Source organism: Emydura macquarii, unplaced genomic scaffold (assembly GCF_026122565.2).
Source record: "Emydura macquarii macquarii isolate MOO-44397 ecotype Brisbane River unplaced genomic scaffold, CSIRO-AGI_Emac_v2 contig_2966, whole genome shotgun sequence".
NCBI classification, from domain to species: domain Eukaryota; kingdom Metazoa; phylum Chordata; order Testudines; family Chelidae; genus Emydura; species Emydura macquarii.
In genome coordinates, this window is record NW_027133103.1 from 37,265 (window position 1) to 61,281 (window position 24,017).

Here is a 24,017-nt window from a genome sequence, read left to right on the forward strand (position 1 = left end):
ACAGGGTCTGTGGCTGCGGTTGGAAGTCGCCGCTTTGGGGTAAAAATATTTGGGAAACTTCATCATTGTCCTAGAAAAATTAATGAGACTCAGTTAATAAGTGAACTTGCCTGCTTGCAAATCATGTGTCTGTTAATAACGATTAATTTTGTCTTACAAAACTGTATATAAATGTACCATGGGATTTCCAAAGAAGCCAACAGGAGTTTGGTGCCCAACTTGCACTGACTTTCATTGAGACTATGACTAGGGGCCAGATTTTTCAAGATGTTGAGGTGTCTAAAACTGCAGATAGATGCCCAGTGGGATTTTCAAATGTTTCTGGTGCCAAACCCCAGGAGTTTCGGAAAATCCCACTAAGCCTCTGTCTCCATTTCCAGGCACCTGCCAGGGCTTTTGAAATCTGGCCCTGAGTCATTTTTGAAAATGTCACGTGGGCTCCTAAGTCACTGAGGCACCTTTGAAAATGTTACCCTGACCCTAAAATCCAGACCTAGACACCCAGCCACAGATGTACAGATATGTGGGGGCATTTTATGTAGCTCCTTTCCCACCCTCATGGGGTGACCAAGGAATGGGTGGATTCTTCCAGCTTGGCCAGAATTAGATTTAACCTGGGGCACTCCCTGGTCTGTTCTGTTACTTTTCACATTTTGGACCAAGCAATAATAGAAATGTTTATAATCTCTGATACCCTGTAGGTCTGGCGCAGCATAGAGGGCTCAGTCAGAACATACCTCAGCCCTACACAGCACAGCAACACCATATTATGGAGGCATTTATTGTGACGCAATAGTTAATATTACAACTACAGACCCCTACGTTTTAGTTTTAATTCCTCTTTTCTTAACATTTAGTAGTAATAATATACTCCCCTGAAAACAGGATAAGGAAGAGTAGAATATTTTCCTATAGTTCCAAGAGTTTATCAGCTCCCTCTGGCTATGGGAGCTAAGGGTACTGTTTAATTGTAAGCCTTTCCTGGATTTTGAGTGTTTCAGTGAGAAACCTTAACGTTCTCGTCACCTGGGGATGGGGGAAGCGGGGTTGTGTGCAATTTCCTAGTATTTCTAACAAAAAAGATGGGGTGAGTGGGAACATTACAAAAATGAGCTTCATTGCTAGGACTTCGAAACTCTGCAGAAAACAGATTGGCCTTTGCCAGTGTCATCATAGAATATTAGAGTTGGAAGGTACCTCAGGAGGTCATCTAGTCCAACCACCTGCTCAAAGCAGGACTAACCTCGTGTCAAGCCACAGCTTAAAAACCGCTAAAGATGGAGATACCAGCACCTCCCTAGGTAACCCATTCCAGTGCTTCACCACCCTCCCTAACCTGGTAATAACAACTGCGATGCTTGTACTTCACACCTAGCAAGTGCACCAGAGGGAGTCCTTCTCTTAGAACCTCACCAGGAAGATGCACACACACCAAGGGGTATCACAGCAAACGTCCCTTCTGTGCACCTTTCTGTACAACTGCACCTGCATCTGAGTTGGAGCTACAAATTTACAGTGGGAATAACATTTGGGTTTGTAACAAGGTGTTTGAGGGGCTGAGCACCTTAGTGGTTAGTGCGCCTGATCTCAGGCCTCTCATTTTCCAAGTCGAGTACCCCAGTCTCAGGCGGTGGGGTAGGAGAACCCAGGCCCTCCCTCTCCACCAGGCCCCAGCCCAAGGCCCTGTTTGCATCAGCCCCTGAACGGGGTGGCTCTCTCAGCAGGAAGTCTAAATCCACTGCCCTGGGCTGCTTCCTATCAGTGTCCAATCAGAGTGCAGGCTCATCTGCTCACTCCAGGCACTCTGTCACAGAGTGTCTGTCTTCCCCCATTGGGCCCAAGTAGTACAGAAGGGAAGCTCCCTGAATTGAATGTAGAAGTGGCAAGAAGCAGACCAGAATGAGAGCAGGAGAAAAGACTGGGAGAGGAGCCTGGGGAGTGGCTCCAATCTTCAACAGAGAGCTTGGGAATTGTTAAATGGGGACCCCTGATTAACAGAGAGGAAGGGGCACAGTCTGCAGGAAAAAAGACTGAAACCAGTCCTCAGAAACGGGGGTACGTGGGATAGTTTGGGCCAGCCCAGGTTTCAAGGGCAATGCTGAGCTTTAGTAAGACATAGGCCTGTAGGCCTTTAGTTGCTTTAACCCTTTTCTTTCTGATCAGTATGTTCCTGTGGATAAATAAATATTACCACTGGTCTGGGTCTGGCACTACTCAATATTTTCATTACTGACTTGGATGATGGAGTAGAGAATACATACATGAAATGTCTGGATTACACCAAGATGGGAGGAGTTGCAAGCTCTTTGGAAGAAGGATTAGAACTCAAAATCCCCTTGGTAAATTGGAGAATTGGTCTGAAATGAATACGTTACAATTCAATGGAGACAAGTGCAAAATACTAGACTTAGGAAGGAGAAATCAAATACCCAAAAATAAAATGGAGAATAATTGGCGAGGCCACAGTACTGCAGAAAATCATCTGGGTGTAACAGTGGATCACAAATGGAAAAAGCATGATGGAGCTGTGAAAAAAAAAGTCGTTCTGGGTTGTATTAACAGGAATGTCAAATGTAAGATACAGGAGGTAATTGTCTCACTCCACACAGCACTGGTGAGGTCTCAGCTGTAGTACCATATCCAGTTTGGGCATCATGCTTTAAGAATGAGGGACAAATTAGAGGGTGTCCAGAGGAGAGCAACACAAATGATAAGTGGTTTAGAAAACATCACCAAAGAGGAAATGTTAAAAGAACTGGGCATGCTTAGTCTAGAGAAGAGAAAACTGAGGGGGACCGATAACAATCTCCAAATATATAAAAGGTTGTTATAAAGAGGTCAGTGATCAATTGTTCTCCATGTCCACTGTGGTAGGACAAGAAGTAATCTGCTTAGATTTCATCAAGGGAGATTCAGGTCAGATATTAGGAAGAATTTTTGAACTGTAAGGGTAGTTAGGTACTGGAACAGATTACCAAGGGAGGTTGTCGAATTCCTGTCATTGGTTGTTTTGAAGAATGGATGACACAAACTTCAGTCAGGAATGGCTTAAGTATACTTAAGTTTGTGTTCGTGAATGGAGATGGCCTAGACGATCTCTTGAAGTTCTTCCAACCCTGCTTTTTTATTACACCATAATTTTATAAGCTATTCAGGCCGGCTGATTTAAAAATTGTTCATACCTAGTAAATGCTGTTTAACTTCCTCCTTAGTTACCAATAGAGTGAAGAGTAGTTCATCCTCTTTACATGATATGAAAACACATCCTGCTTCTATCTAAAGCCGGAAATGTTTATTGAATACTTCTGCCTTTTCTGCATCATTATTAATAATTGTACCATCTCCATTTGTAGTGGAACTACACCACTGTTATGATGTTTTGTTTGTTCCTAATACACTTTAAAAACTTCTGATTCTCCTTAGCCCTGCCACCCATGAATTTTTCCCTGATGTGCTTCTCTTATAAATTTTCTACACATCATAACTTCTATAGTATATTGATTTCTCTCTATTCTACTGTTTTCCATTTGTTACATATTGATTTTTTGTTTCTAATTGCTGCCTACACTTTGCCACTGAACCAGGATGAGCTTTAGCCAAAGTTCTATGGCAGTGGAGCATCTAAATCCCATGGCATCTAAATCCCTAGGTAAATTCTTGCCTTCTTTTACTCTCTAGGACACATTAAACCCCGGCTGGTTGGAGGACATAGTGCCTGCTCAGGACGTGTGGAGATAAGAGATGGAGAAGCATGGACCACTGTCTGTGATGACCACTTTGATTTCAAAGCTGCCAGCATTATCTGTAATGAACTAAAGTGTGGAACGGTTCTAGCTATCCCAGGAGGAGCTCACTTTGGAGAAGGACATGGACCGATCTGGACTGAAAAACTCCAATGTGAGGGGAATGAGTCACACCACGCGTACTGTCCCAGGATACTGAACATCAGTCATACATGCTCACATGCAAACGATGTTGGAGTCATATGCTCACGTAAGAATTCAGTGCTAAGTCTTTAAACCCCCAGTGATGTGTATTCTAGATTAGCATGCAGAAAAGATAATGATCTCACTGTGTAGTGAGCTAGGATAATAGGGTTGGCATCAGCTTCTGGTAAAACCCAAATGATCCAAGGTAACTAGAAATGGATCAAATGCCCCCTGACTTTCCCTTCTTTCACTATTTGGTATGAAATAGCTCCAGGGCTCCCTCTCTAAACACCTTCTCCCTTCTCCCTAGGATACACAGGGTTCCAGCTGGTGAACGGCAGCTCAGCGTGCTCAGGAAGGGTGGAAATCCAGGTTCTTGGTGCCTGGAGAACTGTCTGTGACTCACACTGGGATTTACCAGACGCCAACGTTCTCTGTCATCAGCTCGACTGTGGATTCGCTGTATCGGCTCCGGGAGGAGGGTATTTTGGGAAGGGAACTGGCTCTGTCTGGACAGACCCATTTCACTGTAAAGGGACTGAACCCCATTTGGGCCATTGCCCTGTTACTGCCCTGGGGGTCTCTCAGTGCTCACACGACAATGACGCCGGTGTGAATTGCTCAGGTAAGTGCAGCAGAAATGTTGGATTAATGACCTAACTGAATTCCTAACTCTATTCCCTGCAGCCATGCCCTGCCTCTCCTAACTGGCTACCCAGCCCATACCCTGGTTCTTGGAGCCCTCCATACATGAGGACATTTCTTCTTACTACTATTAGAAGGAGAATCCCTTCTAAGTAAAATTCATAAAAACTTTGAAGATTAGGGTTAGAAGGGACCTCAGGAGGTCATCAAGTCCAACCCCCCGCTCAAAGCAGGGCCAACCCCAACTAAACCATCCCAGCCAGAACTTTGTGAAGCTGAGCCTAAAAAACCTCTAAAGATGGAGATTCCACCACCTCCCTAGGTAACCCATTCCAGTGCTTCACCACGCTCTTAGTAAAAAAGTGTTTCCCAATTTCCAACCTAGACGTCCCCCACTGCAACTTGAGACCATTGCTCCTTGCTCTGTCATCTGCCACCACTGAGAACAGCCTCGCTCCATCCTCCCTAGAACCCCCTTTCAGCTAGTTAAAGGCGGCTATCAAATCCCTCTTCATTCTTCTCTTCTGCAGACTAAACAAGTCCAGTTCCCTCAGCCTCTACTCCTAAGTCATGTGTCCCAGCTCCTCAATCATACTTGTTTCCCCTCCACTAGACTCTCTCCAATTTTTACACATCCTTCCTGTAGTTGAGGCCAAAACCTGGACACAATATTCCAGATGTGGCTTCACCAGTGCCGAATAGAGGGAAATAATCACTTCCCTCCATCTGTTGGCAATGCTCCTACTAATGCAGCCCAATATGCCATTAGCCTTCTTGGCAACAATGGCACACTGTTAATTCATATCCAGCTTCTTGTCCACTGTAATGCCATGGTCCTTTTCTGCAGAACTGATGCTTAGCCAGTTGGTCCCCAGTCTGTAGTAGTGCATGGGATTCTCCGTCCTAAGTGCAGGACTCTGCTCTTGTCCTTGTTGAACCTCATCAAATTTATTTTGGCCAAATACTCCAATTCATCTGGGTCGCTCTGTATCCTATCCCTACCCTACAGTGTATCTACCGGTTCCCCCAACTTAGTGTCATCTGCAAACTTCCTGAGGGTGCAATCCACCTTACATCATTAATGAAGATGTTGAATAAAACCGGCACGAGGACCAACCCCTGGGACACTACACTTGATACCGGCTGCCCACTAAACATTGAGCCATTGATCATTACCCTTAGAGCCCAATGATCTAGCCAGCTTCTATATAGTCCATTCATCCACCCCATACATTTTTAACTTGCTGGCAAGAATACCGTGGGAGACCGTATCAAAAGGTTGCTAAAGTCAAGGTATATCACCTCCACCACTTTCCCTACATCCACAGAGCCAGTCATCTCATCATCGAAGGCAATCAGGTTGGTCAGGAATGACTTGCCCTTGGTGAATACATTCTGACTGTTCCTGATCACCTTTCTCTCCTCCAAGTGTTCCAAAATGGATTCCTTGAGGACTTACTCCATGATTTTTCCGGGGACTGAGTTAAGACTGACTGGTCTGTAGCTCCCCGGATGCTCTTCCTTCCTTTTTTAAAGAGGGGCACTTTATTTGCCTTTTTACAATTGTCTGGGACCTCCCCTGATTACCACGAGTTTTCAAAAATAATGGCCAATGACTCTGCAATCACATCAGCCAACTCCCTCAGCACTCTCGGATGCATTGTATCCGGCCCCATGGACTTGTGCATGTCCAGCTTTGTTAAATAGTCCTGAGCCTGTAGTTTCAGCACAGAGGGCTGCTCACCTCCTCCCCATTCTGTGCTGCCCAGTGGAGCTGACCTTGTCTGTGAAGACAGAGGCAAATAAAGCATTGAGTACTTCTGCTTTTTCCACGTCGTCTGTCACTAGGTTACTTCCCCCATTCAGTAAGGGATCACACTTCCATGACCTTCTTCTAGTTGCTAACATACTGTAACCATTCTTCTTCCTACCCTTTACTTTCCTTGCTAGCTGCAACTCCAATTGTGCTTTGGCCTTTCTGATTTCAAACCTGAAACCTTGAGCAGTATTTTTATACTCCTCCCTAGTCATCTGTCCAAGCTCCCATTTCTTGTAAGCTTACTTTTTGTGATTAAGCTCACGGAAGATTTCTCTGTTAAGTGAAGCTGGTTGCCTGCCATAGTTGCTTTTCTTTCTGCACATCGGGATGGTTTCTTCCTACACACTCAATAACGTTTCTTTAAATACAGCCAGCTCTCCTGGATTCCCTTCCCCCTCATCTAGCCTCCCAGGGGATCCTTCCCATCAGCTCACTGAGGCAGTCAAAGGCTGCTTTTCTGAACTCCAGGGTCCGTATCCTGCTGTTCTACTTTCTTCTTTTTGTCAGGATCCTGAACTTGACCATGTCATGGTCACTGCTGCCAGGTTACCACCCACTTCTACTTCCCCTACCAAATCTTCCCTCTTTCTGAGCAGCAGGTCAAGAGGTACATGGCCGCTAGTTGGTTGCTCCAGCACTTGCACCAGGAAGTTGTCCTCAGCACTCTCCAAAAACTTCCTGGATCGTCTGTGCACTGCTCTGAATTCCCCCAGGAAAACCATGGCCTGTGATCTGGAAACTTCCATGAATTGCCTGAAGAAAGCCTCGTCTACCTCATCCTCCTGCTCTAATGGGCTACAGCAGACACCCACCATGACATCAGCCTGGTTACTCTCACCTCAGAATTTAACCCAGAGACTCTCAAAGGCTTTTCTCCAGTTTCATGCTGGAGCTGTGAGCAATCATACTGCTCTCTAACATACCGTACAACTCCTCCACCTGGTCCCTTCCTTACAAGCTCCATCTGCCACGATCCCGTCTGTCCTTCCTGCGGGGCTGTGGTAACCAGTTGGACACATTCCCCTGGTCCAGGCTTAGGGTGAACTCCTGGCTCCATTGCAGTCAATGCAGGTTTTACCATTTCCTTCAGTGGGGCCAGGATTTCACTCTTAGACTTGAAATGTTATTTGGCTTCCAAGATCCTTGAGCTGTTTGGACCTAGTGCACACACACAGCCTCCGTCAGGTTGCCACCCTGGTACACACTGTACCAGACACAGCCAGCTGGGTGTGTCCTGAACTGACTCTGCTGCTTGTCTTTCTCAATCAGTGATCCCCAGGAATGTCCTCGCTCACTCATTTACAGTGTCTGCTAGCAAGCCCATCTGTCAAACTCAGAGTATTGCAATCCTTACAGCACCTTCCACTTATAGAGTCAAATGAAAAGTATCTTCTGCCAGAGGCTGTTCCCTTTAACACTGGGACACACTCTTCTCACTGGGCTGTTCCTTCTCACTTAGAAACGGTCCAGCATTGCATATGCACTCTGGAATATTTCTAGTGCACACAGAGAGTGTTATTCAGTGTATGTCCCATCTCTCCTGAGCCCAGGTCGTCGGGAGTCGCTCAGACTGTGGAATGGGGAAAGCCGGTGCGACGGGAGAGTAGAGATTTCCCTCCGTGGTGTGTGGGGCAGAGTGCTGGATGACCAGTGGGACATGAACGACGCCACCGTGGTGTGCAGGCAGCTCCAGTGCGGAGTCGCTGAGAAAGCTTATACCCTCCCTAAGTCTGAGCGAGGAACGGGCCCCGTGGGGCTGAGAAGGGTCCAGTGTGCAGGAAATGAGGCTAATCTGACTCTCTGCAACATCTCCACACCTGAGACAGCCCAGGCAGGAATTGCTGAGGACGTCGGTGTCGTTTGCTCAGGTGATTCATTTCCAAATCTCACAAACATTTTCTGTTCAGTGGGAAAATACATATTAACAGCTGGGCTCTCTCCCTGCAGGGAGCAGGCAGATCAGACTGGTGGATGGGGCAGGTCGCTGTGCCGGGAGAGTGGAGATTTATTACAATGGCACCTGGGGAACAATCTGTGATGATGCCTGGGAGCTACCAGACTCCAACGTCGTTTGCAAACAACTGGGATGTGGACACGCCATCAATGCAACTATCTCTGCTCATTATGGGCCAGGATCTGGGCCGATCTGGCTGGATGATGTGAACTGCTCTGGGAATGAATCATATCTCTGGGAGTGTCCTTCCAGGAATTGGGGCCGGCACAACTGCAGACACAAAGAGGACGCAGGAGTTCTCTGCTCAGGTTTGTTCTCTGAATGCTCCTGTGAGTCTGGTCAGCAGGGGACTTAATGAAGCATAGGGGTGTTTGAGCAGTGAGCCAAAGATGACAGAAAATTGATCTCATTTCTCTTTCACCCCCACCTACCCACCAGCACTGCCAACAGCTAATACTAAGAGGGACTGGAAATGTCACATTATTTCCTTAGCCTTAGAACATGGAGTAATTTGTGAATCTTGGGTACCGCTGTGTGTCACTGTTGGTAAATGGTGTCTTTTAAATAACAATTCCAGTGCTCATGGGCCTGTCACTGGTCTTTGGAAGAATCTCTTTGATTCCTCAGATGAATCTTGCTGCTGTAGAAGAATGGGCAGGTTTGTTAGTGATCTCTGGGATTTCAGCCGTCACACCCCAGTGTGTGTCACACTCAGAAAACCTCACACCCAACCTGTGCATTTCCTCCTAGAGTTCACGGATCTGAGGCTGGTGGATGGCAGTGACTGTGCTGGGCGGCTGGAGGTTTTCTACAATGGGACTTGGGGCAGTGTTTGCAGCAGTCCTATGGATGCAGTCACCATGGTGCTTATATGCAAACACTTGGACTGTGGAGACGCAGTGACTTTTTTGAGAAACCTTCCACATGGAAGCGGCTCCGGCCCCACCTGGGTGGATGGTGTTCGGTGCAATGAGCAGCACAGTTCGCTGTGGCAATGTCCATCAGACCCTTGGAAACCACAGTCGTGTAGCAGAGCAGAAGAAACCCACCTCTCCTGCCAAGGTAAATAGCAAATGGACACACACACACACACACACACACACTCTCAATGGTCAGGTCTAGGTCACTGAAAGGGTTTCATATAATTATTGCAGTTTGTTACTGTAGTGTCAAACGGCCGGCTTCACCGTAGTGGGTCTCACGCTTTTGCCTCTTGTAGTGGGCCAGGGCGTCACCAGTTACCCCGTCTGCCCAGGGAGGGGGGGTAGAGACCCAGGCCCTCCCGCTTCTCTGGGTCATAGCTCAGGGGCCCTTTGAGTAGCAGCTATGTGCTGCTGGCACCCTACTCACAGCTGTAGTCTTTCCCCTGGGCTAATTTCCCCCCTCCATCCTTCTGGATTCTCAGGCCCTGCTTCCTTTCCCAGGCCCCTGTGCCTGGGGGAGTATCTCAGTCCTGTCAGGGCCCCTTTCCTCTCCTTTCTCCCAGTGCCCCACTCTCACTCAGGCCCAACCCAGCCCCACTCTCTGTCTGGGGCAGAGGGTTTTTAATCAGGCACCTGGCTGGGTCTTAATTGGCCTCAGCTGCTCCTAATTGCCCTCTAATGACTCTGGCTAATCTGCTGGGAACAGAGCCCTGAGTATTCTGGGGCTTCCCTATCTCCATTCTCCTACAGATGCCATGGGAGTCACTGCTGGTGCAGAGGAGCTCCTGCTGCTGCTGCTGCTTGGGGGTCCTGCTGGTCGGCCTGCCTGCCTCCTTCCTGGCCACTCCCCATCCACCTCCACCTCCATACCTCTCTTGAGACCATCCCTAGGCAGCTCTGTAGTTATTAATCCTTTTGGGTTGAACCATCAAGATGGGAACACACACACCCACTCCTACCCCCTCCCAGGATGGTGGGAGTGCCTGCGTCTCACATGCTGTCCTGTGCACTCACCTCTGTGTTTATCTCCATAGGAAGGAAAAGGAAAACAACTCAGATCCCGTTTGTCGAATGCCCGAACTCTACAAGCTGCACAGGTATCTCTGCTTCTCTCTGTCTCCCTGTTGGTCCCTAAGGACTTTCCCAGCTGTCCCAGTGACATGTGAGGTTTCTGCATTTCCAGACAAGGAGAAGTTGCGTGTCGTGGGAGGAGAGGACAGCTGCTCGGGGAGAGTGGAGGTCTGGCACCGTGGCTCCTGGGGAACAGTTTGTGATGACTCCTGGGACCTGGCAGACGCTAACGTTGTGTGTAAACAACTGGGCTGTGGATCTGCCGTATCTGCCCCGGGCGAGGCTGCATTCGGCGAGGGGACTGGTCCCATCTGGGTGGAGAAGGTGAACTGCAGAGGGACAGAGTCATCTCTCTGGGACTGTCCTGCCACGCCCTGGGGTGAGAGCAACTGTGGTCATAAGGAAGATGCTGCCGTGAATTGCTCGGGTGAGTGACAGGGGATGTTTCTGCCCCGTGCTGTAATTATCTGGGAGGAGGATGGATCCGCCTGCCCCCCACTACCCACTTGGTCACAGACCAGCCCCTCCCATCCCCTGTGTGCAGGAGTATCATGGATGCTGTGGGGTGGAACCTTTATTGGCCCAGGTTGACTAAGGCATCAGCCCACATGTTCCCTGCATCCATCCCAGGTCCCACTGCTGGTTTGTTACTACAGTCCTCAGCACAGGGGACTTGGGCCTAAGTCACTAACATACAGACCCTGTGCTGCTGGGAGGGAGTGTGTAGAGGTGACACATGGAGACCCCAGAGACTCTCAGAGGAGACGTTCCCCCTGGTAACAAACACGTCACCTGCCCCTCACTCCAGACTCCAACTCTCCTCCCTTCCCTTTGCAGGTGTGACAGAGACGACAGCATCACCGACTACAACAGGTAAAACATCCCCCTCCTCCCTTCCAGGGTGAAATGTCCCTGGTGCTGGGTGACAGAGGGATGAGCTGCAGGCTGCAGCCTGAGGGAAGGAGCTCCTTTCCCTGGCCTGTGAAATCGAAGGGGGAATGACCCAGGGGTGGGAGCTGCAGGCAGTACGAAGGGAGCTATTCCTGTCTGCTGGTTCTAGCTGTCGGGGCTGGGCCCATGATTTAAACAGCAGCCTGTGAGCTGCCCCCATGGCGCATAGACTGTGTCCCAGCCCGTTACCTGCTGTCCTGGGCCGTGCAATGAGTGACTGGGGAGCTCCCCGGGGCTCTCCTGCCTCTCACAGAATAATCTCTCTCTGTTGTGTGTTTATTTCCATCCAGCTGCCCTGCGCCGCTCTGCGACCGACAGCGGGAGAGTCACGGTGCCCGTGGTCGTCTGCATTATCCTGGGGGCCCTGCTCTGCTTCGTCTTAATCGTTCTGGGTGCGCAGGTGCGAAGCGCCAGGGCCCAGCGCAGAGGTGGGTCCCGATTGGTGTCTCTGTGTGAAATGCCTCGGCAGTAGCAGGGTGCTGCAGGGTGTCAGTGAGGGCGTTACCGGGCCAGGAGGGGTGGCCAAGGGAGCCCGTTAACTCCTCTCTTATTTGATATTTCATTAACTGTCTGGCAGTGGAACAGCCCTGCCATGAAATCTGGAGATGATGCTAACTAGGGAGCATCCCAGTTTCAGGGGAACTGAACCTGTATCCGCCCATGGTCCACTCCAGGAGTGCCCAGTCAGGCCTCAGGCCTCCAGCCATCCCGTCTCTGGGTAGGACGCCCTGTCCCAGCCCTTCTGACCAGGGATTTTGAAGGCTGCACAGCCCCCTGCCTTACACTGTGAGATCCCCAGGAGCCAGTCTGCCTAAAGGCCAGCCCCCGCGCTGTGCTTGTTTCTCCCCAAGGGCTCTGAGCAGTGCATTGCCAGCAATTACCAGTTACCACCCAGCTCTGCCTCAGCACATTACACCGTATTCTTAGGAAAAAGCATCACAGAGAAAACATTGTAAAACAAAACAAAATTCCTCCACGCTTACTGAATATACCAGAAATCACCATCTTCCACGCGGGGAGCCTGGTAGGCCAGTGTCCCTCCAACCATTCGGTGCTGGGAGGACAGAAGGTCCTGCCCATTTGCTGAATCAAAATGAAGGCCCTGAGTCTACTTAAACTCAGCCCTTTATACCAAAACTCTTTCTTTGTCTTTTGGTCTCTGGTAACCTAGTTTGAACCAGTCCATGCCAATCACCCCAAGCAGTGCTACCTCTCTGCATTGCTCACAATCTGAGTAATTTACCTTAATAATCATCCACTGGTTTTTCTTCCTAGAGGATCTGGGATAACTCTCCTCCCTGGAGTAAAACTCAATCATACATGAACCATTCACAATTTCAATACAATGGTTCCCAAAGATAATGCATGGGGTTGCAATATCTGTCACAGGGATGTGTTCTGAGTATCAGTGAGGAAAGACATCATGGAGAGGGACCTAGAGAGATTGGAGATTGTCAGACCAAAAAGGGTACAAAAATGGAGCTGGGTGGAATGGTTCTGAAGAGAGAAATCCAGTGGAAAGCACAATCTGAGGAAGGAGAACTCCTGGAAAGGGGCATCACACTGTATTATACCCATAAGTGGCACTTAAAGAGGAATTTACGTCTCTAAAACACTGTACAAGTATTAGCTACCAGCGCCTTGGAAAGCAGATAAAGAACAGGATTGCCATGAACATACACAAAACAGTCCACGTTTTGCATTAGGGCACTGTCTATAACCAGATCTCTTGCTTCAAGGTTTCAGATAGGCATCTTCAGGGGTCAGGAAGGAGTATGACCTCCCTGCTCGCATATCTGTCGGGGGAGGGGTTGCTGTCCTCTGTAGCATTAAAGATTGGCCACAGCTAGAAATGGCAGGCTGGATGGACTGGAAGAGTCTCTGAGGTGGTGCGGAGAATAATCTTTCTGAGACACCGAAATGATGTATCTTTTCCACATGCTTCGGATCAAACCGATCACTAGATTTAGGATCAGGAAGGAAATTTCCATAGGTCAGACTGGCAAAGAAGGAATCTTGGGGGATTTTCATCTTCCTCTGAACCATGCAGCATGGATCGCCTGCCAGGATCATCTCGGCATCTCTCAGCTAATCAATTCCCTGCCATTGCAGGGGCACTGGACATTAGTACTGGGATCTCAGTCCCTCCTGTTCTTTGCCTGTGGCACACGACAACTTATTCTCCTGAGGACTGAAATGTTTTAGTCTAACAGAGTCTTTGGGCTCAAGCGTGGGGGTATCTGGGTGAAATGTGATGGCCTGTGTTGTACAGGGGGTCAGACTACATGATCTGATGGTCCTTTCTGGCCTTAAAGTGTATGAGAAAAAGTGTTATCATCATATTGCAGACGGGTGTAAACTCCAGCCTGGGGGAAGAATTATTGAAGAGGCTCCAAAGGGGAATAACCAGGAATAATGGGTTGAGATTAAAAAGGGAACATTTTGTCTGAATGTGAAGAAACTTCCTGACAGTGAACTAGCCCTTGGAGCCATCATCAAAGGGGTGTTGTGGAAAGGGAGGTCCTCGCCGTCACCTGGGACATTTAAATCTAGCCTGGACAGAGCAGTAGGACTGTGCTGTAGGGACCAGTCCTGGCCTGGCCCCAGGGGAGGGGTGGATGATCTCATCGTGTTTCCCATCTCTAGTTTCAATCACCCTGTGTAAACACTGCCCTTTGTTTTCAGATTCCAGGAGACCCTTGGATCCCTTCTTGGAGGCTGTGTACGAGGAGATTGATTATAACCTGATGAGAGAGAAGCAGGAGATGTTCAGTCGCTCAGGTTTGTGCTTCTCAATGCTAACAGGGAGCAAATATGTAAGGCACTTTCCATTCTAAGGCCCTGACCCAGAGCTAAATCACTGCAGCTCCAGCCCTGTGAGCTTGTGACTGGAGTTGGGCAAAACATTTTCTTAAAAAAAGTTTAGGTGAATGTTCTGTACGCCTGGGGGAACATATTTATATACAGAAACATGCATTTTCCAGGGCGCTGCTGTTAGTGCCCACCAGTTGCTGTCTAGGAGGAAGAGATTTTGCTTAGAGTTCAGTGAAGTTTCCTCCTTGCTAGTGGGCAGTTCATGTCTGGTTTAACTTTTCCTTACACACAAAAAGTTAGTTGTTGCTGCTGACTGTGAGTGATTACATGTGTTCATCACCACACAAATGCAACACCTCTCATTTCCGGCCATGAGCAGGGCATCCTATTGTAGATTAAACACAAGCAGCAGGATTCTGGAACCACTCCAGTAGAAAACCATGATCTCAAAAATGAACAGCAAGCATTCGAGTGCAAAGGGGCCACCTTGGAATCTGAACCAACCTTGTTCTCCTGCAACGTGAAATGGCCACGCTGGGACATATTGAGGACTTTGACATGAGTCACCCTCAGTCAGCATTCCTATTCAGAAAGCAAATAAGACTGATGATCCCTGACAGAAATGGGCTGTTCTCTTGACTGTCTGTGGGTCCAAGACATTTGACATTATAAGGTCTCTCATTGTACCTGCTTTGCCCAAGACCAAGACATACGATGAAATCGTAGCTGTGCTGAAGGCACATTCCTCACCTATGCAGTCTGTCATTGTTGAGAGATTTCAATTTCTTAAACAAAATCAATGAGCTGACGAAGGCATCACTGCCTATATTGCCAGGTGCGGTAGCATATTTTGATGACATCCTGATTATGGTATCGGCTGAGGATGAACTTGCAAAGCAACTTCGAGAAGTCTTGCACTGATTTGCAATGTCAGGTATTTCAGTCAAGAAGGAAAAATGTGAATTTGGAGCTACAAGTGTCACCTTCTCAGGCTATGGATGCATCACGTATCCACCCAACCAAAAACAAGGTACGGGCAATCCACGAGCAAGAATGTCAAGAAGTTACTGACGTTTGACTCCATCCTCATCCACTACGACAGACAGCAGCCTTTTATTGTTATCTTTGATGGCATTGGAGCCATTCTCAGCCAACCCATTCCAGAGGGAAATGAGGCACCTGTCACCTACTATTCAAAAACCTTAACATCCACCAAGAGAAACTATGCACAAAGTGATAAAGAAGCTCTCGCTACCATTGCTGCAGTCAAGAATTTCTACAATTACATCTACAGTCTCTGTTTGAGGTTTGTACTGATGACAAAACCCTTCAAGGAATTCCCTCCAATAACAAGCCAACACCTCCAATCACGTCACCACAAATGCAATGATGCAGTGTCATGCTAAGTGCTTACGACTACTACTGCAATGATCACTGCTCTGCATCAACTATTCATGACTCATCGGTCACCAGATACTATCGTGTCTGATAACGGAACTGCTTTTACCTCTGACGAGTTCAAGGAATTCACCGAAAACAACCTCATTCTAGCTGTCTCCATTGCACCATGCCATCCTCAAGCAAATGATCAGGCCGAACAGATGGTGCAGACAACCAAAGACCCTGTGATGAGGTTCATCAAGGGAGACTGGTCGACAAGGCTCGTCAGGTTCGTCATTGCTCAACGTGTCACTCCATGCCCAACTACCAGAATTAGCCCAGCCCAGCTACCCATGGGACAACATGTTAAGACATGTCTCGACTGTCTCAACTGTGACCTCTCTGAGGAATTGCAACACAAGCAGGATCAGGCTCTCAATTCCTCCCTGTCATCATCTACCCTGCATTCCTTCATACCACAAGAAAATGTATATGCTAGAAGTTATGGAGCTGGACCTAGGTGGGTTCCTTCAACAATCATTGAGGTCACTGGTGCCATCTCATATAAGGTCCAGATTGCCAACTGATAAGTTTGGCATCACCACATCAACCAGCTGAGAAGATGCTCATCTCCAAGCATCATTACTCCAGAGGAGCCTGCAGATATGCCTTGTCTAGAGCCAACCATCGATTCTTCATTGTTGGTACAGCCTCCAGCCTCTGACACTCTGCAGTCTCAGAAGCCATTACTCAAAGGGGACAATCCTCCTGTCTTGCCAAGTGTTCATGCTCAATTAGTCAGCAAAAACACCTGCCCGGCCCAGTTTTGTAGTGAGATCACAATGCAGCCGAAAGCACCCATGATGACTGGATGATTATGTTGTCTAAGGGGGTAGGGTGTTCTGTATGTTTGGGGGCACTGTAGTTTTATGTAGGGGAAAGCACTCACCAGTGATGCTGCTGTTAGTATCCACCAATTATTGTCTAGGAGGAAGAGATTTTGCTTGGGGTTTAGTTCCGCTTTCTCCTTGCTAGTGGGGAGTTCGCCTGTAGTTTTGCTGCTCCTGACAAACAAAATAGAAGAGTTCAATGTTGCTGCCGACTGTGAGTGATTACACGTGTTCCTCACCACACAAATACAAGAGTGAAAAATACAGACTCAGAGATAACGAAACGTTTTACAAATTCACATCAATTTCACCAAACTATCTCAAATGCATGCATGTGTACAGACAGACACAAATTTGGTTTGTTTCAACATTTTCTAAACAAAACATTTTGTTTTTTTCAATTTGAAATTACTTTTCATTTAGAAATTTTCTTTAATTTTATTTAGAAAAATTTAAATAACATTTGGAAAAATCCCAAACTCTTTCATTCAATATGAATTCTTTCTCTTTTTTTGTTTTTGGGTTTTTTTTTTGTTTTTTTACTTTTGACTTTGCCAAAAATTTCCAAAAAAGAAGTCATTTTTGACTCAATAGTAAATCATTCTTTAATTTTTGTTTTTTTTTTAAATCGCCAGCAAACCAAAAAATCTGTGTCTCTTCCAGCTCTAGCTGTGAATGCTGTAGGAGCTGGGTCTCTGCTGAGACCAGCAGTTATTCATGTAGACCAATGAAGAGGGGCTTCCTCCCCACCATACTCTGCAAATCCGAGTTCTAGGGACAGTTAATGTCACCCTGCCCGTCCTGCAGCCTTGCATGTGACCAGTGAGGGGCCAGGAAAGCGACTGTCGGAAGCCAGGCTAAACTATTATTTGAAAACCACTTGGGAACATTGAGGCAGGGGATGTTCTGTGCCCCCTGCCACCGCAGTCCCTTGTCTTCTGGGTGGGCTCCCTCCTGCCCCCAGAGCAGAGAGATCAGCCCAGGAGAGCCTCATGACTTTGAGTTATGGCCCTTTTTATCCTTTGTGCCGTTTTGTCTCAATGGCAGATGGGAACTTCCTGCCCAAGGGCTGTGCTGTGGTGTGGTTCTGGGAACATTCTCAGGCCATCCCCCAGCACCACTGCCAAGGTGGTTAGAGTGAATCACAGGCTCTGCTCTAGAACTTGTCTTGGCCGATGTCAAGTTGTCTGGCCCTGGCTCATGTGCTCATGAGTGCCAGACTCAGGGCAGCCTGTGAAGAAGCAGGGCACAAACCCCAATTTGGCTGTCAATTCTATACTTAGATTTCACCCATCAAGCATCAAGTGTAAACTCCTGAGGCACTATAACAGCCTCACCATGGAGTCACAGACAGTCCCCTTGGGTGCTCTGATCTATCTTGTCAGCTAGGCAAGCTTTCCTTTGTGATAGATGGTCCCTTACACCAAAAATCACAACAGTATTCAGGTCACTGCCAGTCCCAAAGGACCAGTCACTTACCACAGGTCAATTTCACCTTAGATCCCACACTAAAGACACTTGTAGCCAATCCTATAATAAATTGTCTGAGGATTTATCTAGGAAAAGAAATGAGAGTTATTTACAAGGCTAATGCATGTAAACATACACACACAAATAAGTTAGTCTGAAGTTTCAAAAAGTAATAGAAGCTTCCATAATAAGCAAGTTCTATATTTCCTTTAGGGCTAACCCAGGCCAAACACTGGGGATGTTATGCTTATGCTTAGTAATCCTTGCTTTTTAGAGTCCAAGCAGCATAAAGATGCAGTTCCTCCTTGTTAGGACTCTTTATTCCTTCTCCCCTTCTGATTGGAGTTGCAAAATCAGCTGTTGGGAGGAATTCAGTTGGAAGTCTCCTCTTCCGTGGGGAGGGAAGAACAAGCAACAAAATCCTTTCTCCTCTGATGTGTCATGGTGTGTTGTCTGGTGTTGATGGGCCTTCTTTCCTTGGGCGGGAGATAACAGCTCCTGTGGCAAACTGGTATTTCTCACTTGTTAATGCTTCTCTCCTGCCTTGGGATTCACAGTTACAGAGAAAACACTTAAATATTACCTTATAACACAGGATATTACAGGTGAGATTAATGCCTGCAGCAACTTCCAAGCATTCCACAAAGTCTACACACATGTTTATAATGCTGACACCTATTGTAACAACACTGACACAGAGGAGAGCCAGACTGGTTCCAGCTCTGTATTTGTCAGGGTTCAGGTGATATCTTGGGGCCTTGCTCTCAGCTGGCATCTGGTCTGCCATTGTGAAGGCCTAATCAAGAAACAACAGGGAGAGCTGATCCACTGGTTAATGGGGGAAGTGGGTATTTACTCTTAAGAAGGAGAAGTCCCCTCTGTGACTGAGGAGGCCAAAACCATTGTGGAACTTCCCTGGACGCATACCAAGAGACGTGTCCTTCACTCACTCCACGGGCAATGGGAATTCCCAGCATCTTTCAGGTCAGACTGTAGCATCCTCCCAGTCCCATTTACCACAGTGAAGTGGTGATTTCTCTTGGAAAGGCTGCATCAGCCTCTCAAGGCTCAGAGCTGCTGTGATTCAATATCTTCTCTGGAAGGAGGTCTAGACTGAGACCAGAAATGCTGCTCTGATGCCTGGACGTGTTCCCAGGCCCACAGTTCTGCTGTTCTCAACGTGATGTATTTTGTCTCTCCAGTTTCCTATTCAGATGATTCAGTGACGAAGCTGCAGTATTACACTGGTGACAGCGAGGGGGAAAACGAGCCTGGATCAGAACAAGGTAATGGGGGAGGGGCAGACTCTGAATGAGAACCCCAAATCTTGGCAGAGAACAGAATTTCTCCTCCTGTGACACTTTCTGCAGTAGCAGCCAGAGATCCCAATGTCTAATCCGACTGACAAAATTCCTGTCAGAATCTCAGGTGGGATGAGAAGGCCCTGTCCGTGGATGAAGCTCCACTCCACCGCTGAGAGAGAGGGAAGATTGTCCTGTGTGATAATTACAGATGGGCTCAGCCCAACTCACTGAGAACCCACCAGAACTTTGGGGGAGGGGATTTCCCAATTCTCACCCCAGTTCTGGGATCTCAGACAGCTGGCACCTGTCACTATAACAGGCTGAAGAAAACCCTGGATCTGAACTTCCTGGCATGGGCCCATCTCTAATTATAAGCCTGGCGGCATTTCTACCCCAGCTGCTCTCAAAGGGGTCCATGAACTCGGGCCCTTTGGGAGTTTATCCTGTGGCTGGGTGGAGCAGACACTGCGCAGAGCAGCCAGTTCTACGGACAGGCTGGAGCGCTGCCACGCTGAGCCCTGGGCTGCCTGAGAGGCCGGTGTAGAGCAGCAGCTCACAAAGGCCCAGGCCAGCCACCTCCAGCGGGAGCTTTAATTCCTGCAGCGGGAGGTTCCCCTCCCCAGCGTAAAAGGAAAATTCAAACCAGTCTGAAGAGATCAGCTGGATTCACAAAGGCCGGGTCTGGCTTGGCAGCGCCCGAGTTCCAAGCTGTTACCTCAGCCCCAGCCCAGATCCTGCCCCCACTGAAACACAGAACAGAGCTGCTCTTCCATTCAGCACGGACAGGCCTGGCCCCTCGTTATTTATGGGACTCCTGTTCTACTGCAGTTCTCTGAGCTCTGCCCTTCTCAGCGTGGGCCCCCTGCGCCTTTCCTCACACATGCCATGATAAACAGCTCTAGTTATAAGGGCACCTGCACTGAAGAGAGGCTCCTGGTGACACGGGCTGAGTGTGGTGTTTGCTGTTCTAGAGGGAGCTTCCCCTGGGGGGTCTCAGTTGGATTACGATAACGTGGAGGAGCCTGCCCTGAACGACGTCCCGCAGACTCCGGACGATCGAGGTGAGCAGTGAATCCCCCTCCTGGGAGCAACGTTACCCTGTTGAAATAACTACATGTATTTCCCAGTAGGGACGATAGTGGTTTGTTAAGAAAACTACTAGTTCACCAAGCAGTATTTGCTCTTGGCGTAACGCTGGGGGCACAGATCAGGTGCATTACAAGAGCTGTGTGGAGCACAAGATGTAGGGAAGCGTGTGATGTCCTAGGTCATGACACAGACCCATTGCAGGGACGGAAGGAGCAGTTCGCACAGGAGCTGCCCACGCTGTACCTGGCTCAGGTCACTGCTCTGTGACCCTCACTGCCGTGAGCACTAAGGTTACTCACGATTTGTAAAGACAACACACTGAAGCAGAGACCTCTGCAGTGCAGCAATGTTCCCCGCCAGCCTTTCCTGGCCTGTGGCTATTGCAGCGTATACACATCAGTTTCAGACACGCTGTGATGGGGTGGGTGGGACATACAGATACGACACCCAAAGGCCCATAGCTCACCCTTACTAGGTAGCTCAGCTCCCAGTGCTGTCAGTGTGTTGGAGACGGATGGCAGTTTATGAGGTAAACTTTAGCAGGAGAAGGCATTGAAAAGACGTTTTAAAATAATGTCAAGTTTTGGAAGCTGGGGACAAACTCTCTGGACAATTCCATTTCTATTTCTAATGATTAGAACAAAAGGCCTTGTGGAGCGATTCCTCTGGACTAGATCCCAGTCACCTCTTTCTAGAACCCCCCCTCGTCATCTGCGAGCCCCAGGATCCTCACAATCAGCTATTGCAATGTATCAAATAAACGTGAGATGTAAAATCACTCTGAGACTGAGGGTTGCAGAGAAGGGCTCCCCTTACTGCCTCGAAGGTGGAAGTTAAGTGCTAAGGGAGCCCCAGAGATCGGTGTAGCTGGGATAACTGCAGCTCACAGTTCGCCGTGAATTTTCTCTTAATCATTTCACATCTTCACTGCAGGTGCCTCTGCCCTGCCTGCAGATGTCACAGGGGATGGTTATGATGATGCCAGAGAAGTGTCTGACCCTGAAGATGACCCTGTTTGGGGGCAGAATGATGAGGAAGGCCCTGGGACGAGTGACAGGAACAGGGATTCACACACAGGTGAGTGGAGAACTGTTTGCACTTCACGGTTTCTCTCCAGAATGGGATGGCTGGAAATGTGGGTTACACAGGAAGGGAACAACCCTGGCCAAGCCGATGCCTGTGAGAAAAACTCTCCTTCTCTTCATTCCCTCAGCGCCTCGATGGTGTCAGGAAAAGCAGGGTCCTTGCTGTGAGGTACTTAGTGGTGAAATCAGCAAGATACCTGGGATCCCTCAGTCTCTAGGTGTAAATCCTGGGGTGGCTGCCCACACCCTTGATGTCCTGGATTCCCAGCCATTTACTGCATGTGTGTCCTTTGGGCAGAATCTTATAAACCAAAGTCCTGCTCCCGCTGCGCAAATGTTAAAGAGCCGAGACACTTTCTGTAAAACTGGGCCTTGTCCATTATCCATGGCCATAATCTCCACTCACCGTTGTGTCATGAGGAGAGACACCATCATTAAACTCAGAGGAAATGGAGTGGTGATGAAATGGGCATTGCTTAGTACTTGATAAGAATATATTTATGTTTATTGTTAGGGCAGCGTGAATTTTAGGATGTCCTTAACTAAGAGCTCCCTGCTTGTAAGAGTTTGGGCTTTGAACATGAAGTGACAGGTAAATACACTTGTCACTTGGCAACTTTAACTGGCTTGGAAACCAAAGATTTTATTTCCAGAACATGCACAGAGATGAGAGATTAGAACTTGTCATGGACCCCATCAGAAGAATGAAGAGGGAACATTTCCTAACCCATACTATAAAGTGCAATCCACTCTTGCTGTGTGCGGCCACACATAGCCATAGAATGGATTCACTGACTGTATGTCTCCCTTGGTATTTTCAGGTTGGCATCTGCACTCATCAAGGAGTGACGGCATCCCTGGGATGGAGAAGGAAACCCCATTCCTGCCTCCTGGAGACACACATTATGATGATGTGGGACATGGTGACTGAGGGATCAGCATCAGAACAATTTGATTGGACCAAATAAGCTTGTGATGATCTAAACGCTTGTCCTCTTTCTCTCAGAAAAGCTCCCTCTGCTATGATGGCCCAGAGACAGTCCCTGCCAGGTGGATAGACACAGCAGGTGTTTTATTAGGGTTTGTGTGAAGTTGCAGGAAATACAACTGTGAGTGGGAAAAGGTTCAGAAATTTCCTCTGCGTAATTTCCCACTGATCGGATGGGGTAGAAGTTTTTATCCCTGTAATGTAATCCCTGCTTGAATTTGTGCCTTTTTCTTAATAAATCTTTTCTGAAAATCTGCCCAGCAGTGTACATTTTTCTTGCCAGATGAACTGAGCCGTTTCCAGGGCTCATCTCTGGGAGACGCTGAGATTGAACAAATCCCAGAGACAAGGATGGGCCACCAGTGGGCATGGCAGGCTGATTGATGGTGCGAGGGTTTAAGTGGAAAGTTCAGCATCATGTGGTGAAAATTAGCAACCAGCAAGAGAACGTTCGGAGATGACCAAGAAGGTTGTTTCTAAACCTAATTTAGACTTGAAACTTTCATTGACTCCAAGGAGATAAATAGGAAATTCTCCCTGGATGATTCACACCTGAAATTTCACAAATGCTGAAAAGAATTCCCTGTTAGTTATAAATACAGAGCATAAATATTTTGCCTAGGATGATAAATACATTTTATAAATAATAGTGAAAAGGGGAGGGTCAATCAGCGTCTGGGTTTCCACTGAACCAATACGGCTACAAAAAGTGACAAGTCAATGACTTGTTATGGGAAACCCCAGTACAACCGATCGTGTTCATGCAGTGGGATGTTCATTTCCATGGCAATCTACAGATAAGAGTTTAAAATGAATGCTGAGCTGAGCACTGGGAGCAGTGGAGAAGCCAGAAAAGTGTTCTCCAGATGAATCCTCAGTGAAATCGGTGCCAAGACACAAGCAAAGTACATCTCAATTTCCCAGACATGGCTTTCTTTTCAATTCCCTGCCATTGCAGGGGCCTCAGATATTGGTGCACCTCGGTCCTTCCTCTTCTCTGCCTGTGACACACACTAGTTCAGTCTCCTGAGGGCTCTGAGGCTTTGCTCTAATCCAGGTTGTGGCTCAGTGCAGGGTGACTTTGGTGGCCTGTGTTGTGTATGGGGGTTACACTGGGTTATTTCATTGTCTCCATTGGTCTTAAAATCTGCACATCTATGTTATGGCTGCAATGTTGCAGTGTCTGATCTGTGGTCACTCGTTCCAACCTAGTCACCTCCTCGTATTTGGGGAACGGTAGCTGCAGCGAAAGGCAATAAGGTGCTGGTGGGAATAACGTTGGGGGCAGTCACTAGCCAGAGAAAACAAATCCTCTCCCAACACCACTAACTGCTGCACATCAGGGTCTCTGGCCGTAGAGGAGCCAGGCCAGCACCCCATGGAAAGGAACGGGGGGCATGGAAACACCCAGGAGGGGAAGTTGCGTGTTTCAGCCATGTTGGCGTGTGGGTACCAGCTCAGACACGTGCACTGTAGCAGAGCCAGTTCAAGCTGTAAAAACACCGATCTACTCCCTGGAAGATCTGTACGTACCCCCAGGGACACACGTACCCCTGGCTGAGAACCACTGCACTGAAGGATCTGCCAGAGCAGCTAGAGCAGCTTCTCCTCTCTCCCCCAGACCGCTCTGCGAGGTGGGGCACACAGGGGAGCTGATTCTCAGGGCTGCTGCAGCCTGAGCTGTCCTGGCTTCCAGCTCCCTAAA

The 24,017-nt window shown here is 48.1% G+C and overlaps 1 protein-coding gene across 1 annotated transcript in view; it reads left to right on the plus strand.

The window, feature by feature from the left end:
* Positions 1 to 21,316, plus strand: part of LOC137167691 (antigen WC1.1-like) — a gene marked incomplete at its 3' end in the record, with an annotated part of 55,606 nt that extends 34,290 nt beyond the window's left edge. Inside the window, exons 4-16 of the mRNA XM_067569938.1 lie at positions 3,679 to 3,993; positions 4,240 to 4,554; positions 7,944 to 8,261; positions 8,527 to 8,655; positions 9,098 to 9,409; positions 10,305 to 10,367; positions 10,454 to 10,768; positions 11,179 to 11,214; positions 11,583 to 11,720; positions 13,978 to 14,073; positions 19,049 to 19,132; positions 20,122 to 20,211; positions 21,173 to 21,316. Coding sequence (XP_067426039.1) covers positions 3,679 to 3,993; positions 4,240 to 4,554; positions 7,944 to 8,261; positions 8,527 to 8,655; positions 9,098 to 9,409; positions 10,305 to 10,367; positions 10,454 to 10,768; positions 11,179 to 11,214; positions 11,583 to 11,720; positions 13,978 to 14,073; positions 19,049 to 19,132; positions 20,122 to 20,211; positions 21,173 to 21,316 — 2,355 coding nt within the window. The remainder of the gene's footprint in view (positions 1 to 3,678; positions 3,994 to 4,239; positions 4,555 to 7,943; positions 8,262 to 8,526; positions 8,656 to 9,097; positions 9,410 to 10,304; positions 10,368 to 10,453; positions 10,769 to 11,178; positions 11,215 to 11,582; positions 11,721 to 13,977; positions 14,074 to 19,048; positions 19,133 to 20,121; positions 20,212 to 21,172) is intronic.
* Positions 21,317 to 24,017: the final 2,701 nt, after the last annotated feature.